Source organism: Cryptomeria japonica, chromosome 8 (genome assembly GCF_030272615.1).
Source record: "Cryptomeria japonica chromosome 8, Sugi_1.0, whole genome shotgun sequence".
Taxonomy (NCBI): Eukaryota; Viridiplantae; Streptophyta; class Pinopsida; order Cupressales; family Cupressaceae; genus Cryptomeria; species Cryptomeria japonica.
Genome location: NC_081412.1, coordinates 100194067 through 100205458, shown reverse-complemented (window position 1 = coordinate 100205458; position 11392 = coordinate 100194067). Strand labels below are relative to the sequence as shown.

General features: G+C 32.6%; 1 protein-coding gene across 1 annotated transcript; it reads left to right on the top strand.

Annotated features, from left to right (window-relative positions):
- The first annotated feature begins 205 nt into the window (after positions 1-205).
- On the top strand, positions 206-8581 carry LOC131027317 (protein NRT1/ PTR FAMILY 4.5). Its single transcript, XM_057957329.2, has 6 exons — positions 206-615; positions 1358-1466; positions 1580-1797; positions 6560-7000; positions 7113-7237; positions 7605-8581. The coding sequence occupies exons 1-6, from the start codon at positions 613-615 to the stop codon at positions 8467-8469; spliced, it is 1761 nt and encodes a 586-aa protein (XP_057813312.2). The 5' UTR covers positions 206-612; the 3' UTR covers positions 8470-8581.
- The last annotated feature ends 2811 nt before the right edge of the window (positions 8582-11392 follow it).

Sequence of the window (11392 nt, the reverse complement as noted above, 5' to 3'; positions counted from 1 at the left end):
ACATTTACAGCCTATAAATCATAGAAGTTCCTGTCAATTAATTTTATAGTTCATATTCTTTTATCATTTGTTTTCCTTTCCATTATTTTATCTCGTTTCCCTGTTTATTTAATATATACAATTAAATAAATAAATATATAAAATAAATAAACAAAGAATATGCTGTTGCTTTGATGGACAAACATGGAGGACAGAAGATTCTGTTAAAAGATGCTTTGACGGTACACCAAACTCGGACAAAAATCTCACAAAGAACAGCCCTCCCAAGTTTCGAAGCTGAAACCGTCCAGCTCTGACAGAAAATGGTTATGCGGATTTCATTATTTAATAAATTTTTAGGCCTAGTTTATGGAGCCATTTGGATTATTGTTTTGTTTACACTGTAGGCATCGCAATACTAAACGTATCTTCTTCGTAAAAGATTTAAGTATGGATTGTACAAAAAATGGATTGTTTTTTAGTGTAAATATGGATGCCATTAACGCCAATGACTAGGCCTGCTTTCAAATAAAATATAGCCTAATTTTCTCTATAAAGTGCTCAAACAGTCGAGAAATTGAACAGAATTCCACAAAAGAGGCGAACTGCATTGATACTCGTTCTTCAAGCTTAATGGTAAAATTTTGCAAATAGCTTTGCATTTAAGCTATGAAATACTTTTGGAATAGATTATGTGAATTTTTCTCCATCAATTTTCAGATTATATTTCATGATCTTTCATTTCTTTTCTTTTGCTTGCTTTTCTAGTAATAAATTGTATTTAATATATTAGAAAAATGCTCAAAGATCCACAAATATTCATGTTTAACTCATTTTCAATTGAATATATTTATGGTTTTGTCTCTGATTATACTGTTAGAAGTGAGATTTAAGCTCACAGATCAACAAATATTCATGTTTAACTCATTTTCAATTGAATATATTTATGGTTTTGTCTCTGATTATACTGTTAAGAAGTGAGATTTAAGCTCACAGATCCACAAATATTCATGTTTAACTCATTTTCATTTGAATATATTTATGGTTTCGTTTCTGATTATACTGTTAGAAGTGAGATTTAAGCTCAGAGATCCACAGATATTCATGTTTAACTCATTTTCAATTGAATATATTTATGGTTTCGTTTCTCATTATACTGTTAGAAGTGACATTTAAGCTTACAGATCCACAAATATTCATGTTTAACTCATTTTCAATTGAATATATTTATGGTTTCGTTTTTGATTATACTATTAGAAGTGAGATTTAAGCTCACAGATCCACAAATATTCATGTTTAACTCATTTTCAATTGAATATTTAAGGTTTTGTTTCTGATTATACTATTAGAAGAGAGATTTAATACTGATAATTTGCAGGGAGACTACAAGAAATCCGAGATTAATGAGCTGGAAGGATTTGTTGACTGGAAAGGAAGACCTTCGCAAAAGGCTCACCAAGGTGGAATTGCCGCGATCTTTATTTATGGTATGTCGTCAATTTCAATGTTATTTTAACAGATCTTTGAAATAGGAGTTAGGCTTTCTCATTTTGTGAGATGATTCTCCAATAATTTTGTATTCGGTTGTGCTTCTCTGCAGTAACGCAGTTTTTTGACAGCGTGGCTTTCTTTGCTATGATTGTGAACCTTGTGACATATTTCAATGAAATTATGCATTTGGAAATCGCGAAATCAGCCACCACGCTTACCAGTTTTGTTGGCACTACGTTTCTGATGGCGCTGCTGGGAGGACTGATTTCTGACTCATACATTGACAGATACAAGATGAGCTTTGCCTCTGCTTGCGTAGAGCTTGCCGTAAGTTCCCCTTTCATCTTCTCAAGTTTCTGTGTACTTGTCTTTATTTTTAACCTGATTGTTTTCCGTTTACCAAATTACCCTACAACCCTTTTGAGCCCCCAATGTATATCATCCATTGTGAGGGCTGTGATTTAAAAAAAATTCATAGTCAAAGCAATATTCTATTTCACGTCTTAAAATGTTTAGTTTTTTTAAAAACTGCATTATTTTAAATAATTCATTTTGATAAGATAAAGTGTTTGAATTTATAACAATAACAGTCACAGAGACAAAGCTTTTGACTAGAATTTTGAAAGCTTTTGATTGGAACTTTGAATTGGTATGAAACAAGTTTTATTATTCTATGATCTTTTATCAGTTATTGCGAGTGTAAGAGCTTAATTTAGTTTTTTTATACATTTTTAGCTAATAGTCGATTAGCATGTCCATCCTCTCCTACAAAAGTGTTTGACTCAACTGTTTTGGCCAGTACCTCTATTTTTTTATCTTTTTGTATCTGTAAAAATTTTGACGATGGATCACAGAGTATGATCTGAAATATTGATTAAAAAATATCTTAATCAATCAAATCTAAAAACAAAAATTGCAACCTCGTGTTTTGTGGAAATCCGATAACATTGCTAAGTATTCTCTACTTGCCCCTTCTTTCTCTCAATATTGTTGAGAAAAACCAATCTACTTTAACATTTGAAAACCAAACTGAGATATGTTTTTCCCTGCACTAATGAACCCACAAGATTCATTGCTTCAACTTGTAGTGAAGATCAACAAACATTCAAACCAAGTTTTTTTTTTTTTTTTTTAATGATTCCTGAAATTGGAAAAGGTGTGGCCTCACTAGTTGTCAAGCTAGTGATACATGGCAAGTTAAACCCTCGTAGACTTTCATAACTATTATCTATTGTTTAGATTATTAATATGTTTTGAATTTAGTTTAAAATCTGTAGTAAATATTATATATTTATAATTTATTTTTTAATAATATTATATTAATATATATATATTTTTAAATTGTCTTTATATTTAAAATTAATAATGGTAAAAATCTTTTAGATAAACAAACAAAGAGTTGAAATTGAGCTAGCACAATAAGAAAACAATAACCAAGAAGCTAAGATAGGCACAACGTAGGTCTAGTTTTTAACTATTTAACAATCCATTTGAAGAAGATGGAAGAGAATCACATTGCTAGTGTGAAATCAAGATTATGCATCTTGTCAAAGGCTTAACCATGTATTTTTGTATCCATTCTATGCAATAGTGTCTTCTATATATTTATGTCTGATACAACATATTGGTATTTTATGTTGGGACACACACATTCTCTACACTTGTTTGCATAAATATTTATGTTTATTAGTGGCCTCTACACCTTCTACAATACATCTTCATGTTTAGAATAGAAGGTGCCTATGGCATTTTTAGGGGCTTACCTTAGTCAAACCCTCAAATTTGTTCTAGTAAAAGTGCATAGTTAAAATGGTAAATGTGTGGGAAATGTATTAGATGTGGACAACATTTATCTATTAATATTTCATCATTTATATTAATTAAATAAAATTCAAAATCATATCATATTTTAAATTTTATTTAATTAATAAATAAGGTCAAAGATGCATTCAAAGTGTTGGATAGACAATACAATAGATGATTGTATAGTTAATTTCTATTTTTAATCCAACCACTTAAACAAATTGTATTCAATGGAATTGAAATAAAAACAAAAACAAAAAACAAAAAACTTGAAAAATACAAACAAACTAATATTAACAAATTTAGTTCTTATTACAAATGGTTGTAACAAAAACAAAATAGAAAGTGATTGATTTAAATAGTTGCTATCATGGAATTTCACCACCCCTACCTGTCACATTACAAACTTATGACAACTTGGTCATTTCAATGTCATTCATTTGAGGTTTAAGAAAAATATTAGTTGTCAAAAAAAGTATTATAAAAAGAATGTAAAATTGAAAAACAGTGATAAATTACTATATATGCAAAAATCTTAAATTTACTAAGTTTTAAAATTCATACCAAAAAATATTCTAAATAATCTTGTTAACAATTATATTTTATTTTAGAATGATTGTAAATTAATATATATTAATAATAAAAATTACATAATCATATATATTACATAAATTAATATTATATGATATTCAGTAATAATTATTAATAATAAATGTAAAAATATTAAATTTTATATAAGTTGTTAAATTCATTAAAATGTGGAAACTATTCTAAAAATTCATATTAAAATATTTTAAAAATTAGAAAAAAAGTATACCTTAGTTTTTGAAAATAATCTAATTAGTTTGAATTTTTTATAATAAATATAAAATAATATATACTATTATAAATTAAAACAATTTATTATATTTATCTAAAACAATTTTTTACTTATCATGTATAACATGTCAATCTATACAGTCTAATAAATTTTTATGTTGTCTTATACTATTCAAAAGTGAAAAAATGGTAGCAACTTTTAAAATAAAAAGTGAATGATTTTAACATTGCAACTTTATTTTATTTCTTTTAAATTAAATAAAAAGATTATATTAATAGTTACAATTTTCTACATCTTTATGCGCATGTTTTAACATATGATTTGACTTTAGTAATTGTAACTTTCTATTTTTTAATTAAAATATAATAAGATAATAATTTTTTAAATGGAATAATGAATAAATAAAATAATTACCTTAATAATGACATCTATGAACATTTTTTACATTATTTTTTTTAAATATAAGTATGATAGTTTAACAAGCTTGCTACAAACTTCATATTGATAGTTGCTTTGCTATTAGAAATGTGGATGCAACTTAGCAACATAACACTTTGATTGACTTGACAATGTATTTTAATTGGATTAAATAAATTTTTAAAACAAGATGGAACTAACTAATAAGAAGATAATTATAAATTTATTGATTTATTTAATAGTTTTTTTATGAGAAAACTATTAATTTGAAGAATGAGTTAATTTGTGAGGTGAAAATAAAAAAGCGTAAGTGAAATGGATAGATGGATAAATGGATAAATTATTAATAAATGATTAAATTACTTATGTAATGACAATAAATGATAAATGTGATGTCTATTAAATGATTAATTAATTAATAATAAGGTAAAGTGATCAATGCTAATAGATAATAAGATGATAATTAAAATTTAATAAATAAAAAAATAATTTTAGTGTCAACCTCTTAGGTTATCTAATCAAAGAGGAGTGAAGTCCACCTCCAAGGTTGACACTAAAATTATTTTCTTATTTATTAAATTTTAATTATCGTCTTATCATCTATTAGCATTGATCACTTTACCTTATTATTAATTAATTAATCATTTAATAGGGATCACATTTATCATTTATTGTTATGTAATGAAATCATTTATTAATAATTTATCCATTTATCCATCTATCCATTTCACTTACACTTTTTTATTTTCACCTCACAAATTAACTCATTCTTCAGATTAATAGTTTTCTCATTAAAAAAAATTATTAAATAAATCAATAAATTTATAATTATCTTCTTATTAGTTAGCTCCATCTTGTTTTAAAAATTTATTTAATTATTTCAGTAGTAAACTTTTTGGAGAGGATATTTCATAGATTTGAGCTTAGAAGGAATATTTAAGTATAAGAAATCTTTCTATTGCTTCATTTAGTTGATTGGGTGGGAAATGCAATTCAATTTTGAAATTCAAACTTAAAAGTAAATTTTATTATAAATAAGTGTGACAATTGGATTGGGTAGCATATAGAATTTCTTTTAAAAATTGAAAGTTTCAATTATTGCACAAATCATGACTACTAAGAGTAAAAGGAGTGCAATGCAAATAGAACGAGAAAGGAAAGACAAAAATAAAATAAAGAATCCAATTGAATGATGTAAGAGAGGGTCTCAAAGCTATAAGAAATCAAACAATCTTAATATTTTTTTTTTTAATACTGACTATTTTCTCCCTACCTTAATGGATCTAGACATGGAAGAAGATTCATGGCTTCCACCTTAGCAACTACCTACTAGAAGAAGATATAAGAGAGCCACATTAATAGATTGAAATCAAGATTATGCATTTTGTCATAGCAATCTCTTTATTTGCATTTATGTTTATTAGTGTCCTTTACACCTACTATATAATATATGTATGTTTGTGTCTAAAATAGAAAGTGTTTATGATATTTTTAGAAACTTATTTCAATGGAATCTTCAAGATTGTTAAAGGAAGGATACTTTTAACAATATATTATGCTAGATGAATGCATAGTTAATCCAACCACTTAACAAACAATCTTAGTCTCAATTTGATCATTAAAAATAGATTAAAATCAAAACATATAAAGAAAAATAAATTAAAATTAAAATATCATGGAGTGTCCACAAGAGGTCCTATCCATCAGTCTCATTTTTCTTATAATATATCCCTTTGAAAATTGAACTTGGATCTCCACAATTGAAATTCGATGCTTTAACCAATTAAATCCAACTCTTTAGAAAACATTGAAAACATTCATTTTTTTTTATGAATGAATGCCTATATTACTGTTTATAAAATACTATTACATATTTTTTAAAAATTGATAAACATAGCCAAACCCTTAAAACTTGTCTACATAAGCAAAACGGCTAAACAGTAAATATAAGAGTCCATAGGAGACCCACCATCAATTTCCATTTTCACAAATACATACGCTTTCTGTGAAAGTCTCATGTCATACTAACCAATTTTTGTTTATGTGCAGGGCTACATTATATTGTTAGTGCAAGCACACCATGAATCATTAAAGCCTCCTCCCTGCAACCCTTTCAATCCCACTTCTAACTGTGAGAAAGTAAGGGGAGGCAAAGCTGCAATGTTATTCACTGGCCTGTACTTGATCGCTGTTGGGAATGGATGTCTCAAGGGTGCTCTCCTACCATTTGGAGCAGATCAGTTCAATGACAGAGATCTCAAAGGCAGGAGAAAAATATCCACTTACTTCAACATGTTTTTATTCAGCATTAGTGCAGGAGGAGCATTTGGAGTCACAGTAATAGTATGGGTCATGAACAAAAAGGGTTGGGATATAGGCTTTGGCATCTGCGCAGCAACTGTCTTCCTTGCAACCATAACCTTTATCAGTGGCACCACATCTTATCGTAACAGAATCCCACAAGGAAGCCCTCTAACCCGCATCTTACAAGTATGATTACATTTTACACACTAATCAATACACTTTAATTTCATACCAAGAATTGATTTAAATTTAAATGTTATTCTGTGTAATATATCAAAATTGTTGCATCCTTATGCAGGTCTTTGTAGCTGCTATATATAACCGAAAGCTCGCCCTCCCAGAGAATCCCAACGACCTATATGAGTTAGATTATGAGGAAGTGAATATGGACACTCAGAAGCTTCTAAATACAGAACAGTTCAAGTATGTTATCTTCCCAAGAAAACACTATCAAAAACAGTTCAAAGACCTTAAAAGATATTGTATTACTTTTAATCAACTTAATCATCCGTATTTTGGATCATTCTGTGATCAGTGTTTTGGATCACATTCTATGATTCATCATTAGCATGTTAGCATGTATGAGAGTTAAAAAAATGAAAGATGGTTGTAGATCTTAGATGGATCACAGAATATAATCAGAAACACTGATAATTAAGATGATTAAAAATCTCTCACACAATCAAATCCAAAATCCAAAAACTTACAATCAAATCCAAAATCCAAAAACTTACATGAATAAGATTTTCATTCTTAACGGTAGTTTGTTTGCTTGCAAAACTTGAAACAGGTTCTTGGACAAAGCAGCAATATTAACAGAAACGCCCTCCAATTATGTGAAAATGGAGCCCAGTAAGTGGCGTTTATGCAGTGTAACCCAAGTAGAAGAAACAAAAATTGTACTTCGGATGATCCCAATCTTTGGATGCTCAATAATACTGAGTACAGGTTTAGCACAACTGCAGACATTTTCTGTGTCTCAAGGCCTGACAATGGATCGAAGTATGGGGAAGAATTTTGATATCCCAGCAGCTTCTCTGCCATTTATTCCTATAGTATTCCTAGTCATCATTATCCCCATCTACGAGAAATTTTTTGTTCCATTTGCCCGAAAATTCACTGGACATGAAACAGGGATTACCCATTTGCAAAGAATTGGAGTGGGATTAGTCTTATCTGCCATCTCCATGACCATAGCTGCTCTGGTTGAGGTGAAGAGAAAAAATGTGGCAAGAGAAACTGGAATGGTGGATTTCATACCATTGTTCATGCCACCCATTCCAATTAGTGTGTTCTGGCTTGGATTCCAATACTTTGTTTTTGGAATTGCAGACTTATTCACCTTGGTGGGTATGATGGAATTCTTCTACAGTGAAGCCCCTGAAAGAATGAGGTCCATGGCCACTGCATTCTCATATACATCACTCTCACTGGGTTACTTCTTCAGCACCATTTTGGTGGATATTGTGAATGCTGCAACTCGAAACATCACAGAAAGCAGAGGTTGGCTTCGTGGGAACAATTTGAACCGCAACCATCTTGATCTGTTTTACTGGTTGCTTGCTATTCTCAATGTGATCAACTTTGTCAATTACCTTTTCTGGTCCAAATGGTACAAACACAAGCCTGTGTTTGAGAAAACAAGTAATGTATGAAGACCTCCACATGAATCCCTGGAATTTAACTTCACTATTAATTTTTCTTGGTGGAATTCCAGATACCATTTCACCAGCCAAATATGTCACTTTTGGTTTACAGAGATTTTCAAACGGCTTTTCAATGTCTTTAATTTTTTGTATTCTAAGATAGGTTATTGTATTCGAAGAAAAAATAGAAAAAAAAGAAAAAAACTAAAATTTAAATAACAAAATAACAAAACTAAATATCATAAAGCTAAAATCAAAGGAAAAGGAAAAAAATAATGAACCAAAAGAAAGACAATTCATAAGAAAACAACAATTAACTAGCAAAAATATAAAACAAAGGAAAAAATAAAAAAGTTAAAAAAATAGATAATAAAGAACAATAATTGAAACAACAAAACTCACAACGGGAACCCTCGTCCTCCAGAGGGCTGCGACAAGGGGATCCTCTATCCCCCTACCTTTTCATCATCCTTGTTGAAGTGTTGACCTCTAACCTGAACTCCTTGGTTTGCAGGGGCACTTTGTTGGGTATCAAGCCTACCTCTATGGCACCCCCTAATGTTCTACAACAGTTTGTTGATGATACGATCCTCTTTGGTGTTTGCTCTGTTTGGGAAGCTAGGCTTTAAAATCCTTTCTTAACGCCTATGCTCTGGCTTCTGGCCAGCACATTAACTATGATAAGAGCAGCATTTACTTCTTTCACACTAATGCCCGACTCCAAGATAAAGTCTGCAGAGTCCTTGGCTGTCAAAAAGCCTCCCTCCCCGACACCTATCTTGGTCTCCCTCTAACTGTTAAGGATCTCTAATTCCTTTTGGATCTCTATCCTTGAAAGAATGCAGAAAAAGCTAGCTAGCTGGAAAGGTAGATTCCTAAGTAGTGCGGGGAAGTTGCAGCTGCTTTCCTCCTCCCTCCAGGGGATCCCCATGTACTTTAGAAACTCTCCCTATTCAAGATTTCTGTGGCTATGGCTGCTAAGTTGGAACATTCAAAAGACTTTCCTCTAGATGTGAATGGAAGAAAAGAAGAGGCTTGCCTTGGTAGGCTGGGACAAAGTGTGTCTTCCCAAGGCCATGGGCGGCTTGGGAACTCGTAAGATCTCAAGATTCAATAAGGCCCTCATGACTAAAATTGCCTGGAAGCTTCTGGACAAGGATTTGGATTAAAGTAGGATCATCAGAGCTAAGTACATGGGTAATGCAAAGTTTTCAACTGTCCTAAAAAAGGAGGACCTTCCCAGGGGTTCCAAAATCTGGAATAACATCTTAAGCTGCAGGGACCCTTTATTTCATGGTTTGAAGTGGATTATTGGAAATGGTAGGAACATTCTTTTCTGGGAAGATTGCTAGTTAGGGGAGAGACCCCTTTCTTCTTCCCCCTTCCTGAGACGGTTGCAGGAAGCCACTAAAGGCTTCTTCGGTGAAAGGGTCGGTGACTACTTCAATAATTGCACTTGGTGGACTTTGGAGGACAATTGTGTTGACTTCCCCTTCCTCATTCCTACTGCTAGAGAGCTTCAGAAGATTTTGGCTAGTATATTCCTCCCCTTGTTCCCTAGGGATGATAGACTTATTTGGAAGTGGGACCCCTCTGGAGACTTTTCTATCAGGACTCCCTACACCAGCTTACTCAGGGAACCTGTCTCCCCTATTTGGAAAGAGGTCTAGAACCCCCAACTCCTCCCTAAGGTTAATTTCTTCTGGTGGACTACCCTCCTCAACAAAATTTTGACTCAAGACAACTTGGTCAAGAGGGATTTTCAATTCCCTAACAGATGTATCCTCTGCAAAGTTGATGAAGAAAGTCTAGGCCATCTCTTCCTCCACTATGCCTTCACTCGAGAGCTTTGGGGGATGGTCTATAGTAAACTTAATATCAGCTGGGTTATGAATGACAATTTGGTAAATCTATGTCAGGAGTTTTGGGGCCCTTCTTCCAACCCCCTTATCCAACAATTGTGGAAGCAAATCCCCCCCCATGTTAGCTGGTGTATCTGGAAGGAGCGGAATGACAGGATATTCAAAGACAAAGAGACCTCTGCGGAAATGGTGTTTACTCAGTTCCTCAATCTAATTCTTGAGAATATCTCTATTTCAAAAACTTGAATGGTATCCAAGTCCCCCTCTATCTGGGACTGGGGAATTTCCAGATGCTGGAACCTCCCCCCCTCGTTCTCTCTTGTTGACTCCTCTAAGAGACTTCTAAAACAATGCACGATTTGGTTCCCCCCGGCTACTAATTTTAAACTCAATTTTGATGGGGCCGCCAAGGGGGGCCTAGTTACTGCTGGTGGAGTGATAAGATCCCCTCTGAGGGCCCTTGTTGATTCTTATGCGGGCAACCTAAATGGTCATTCCTCTAATTAGGCTGAAGCAATGGCCTTAGCTTGGGGAATCTGCATTGCCCTCTCCATGGGAATTAGAATTATGGACATTGAGGCGGACTCCATGCTCATCATTAATGTTGTCAAAGGGCAGAATAAGCTTAATTGGACAATTGAGGGAACCATTAGGGACACCTTGAGGCTTATCTCTGGGCTTGACTCGTTTAGAGTTATGCATATCTACAGGGAAGGCAACCACGTGGCGGATGCCATGGCAGCCATTGGCCTAAACCTCTTAGGGCTGAGATGTTGGAGGAGTCACAAATCACTCCCAGACCATGTTAACTTCCTCCTTCAGGAAGAGAAATCCAGGATTCCCACTAATGATTGAGTGGTTGCTAACTACTTCCCTCCCCCTCCTCCTCGGGTCTGTTTGGAGGCGATGGATTTATAATTCAAATAATGGGAATATTCCTCAGATCCCTTCAGACGAGGTGGTGACTAGTTTGACTAGGCTGGAGATGACGCACGCGTTGTTGTGCTGGCATTTCACTTGGGCTTGCAAAGTCATGATGAGGTACAACTGGATTGGAAATGTGTTGGCTG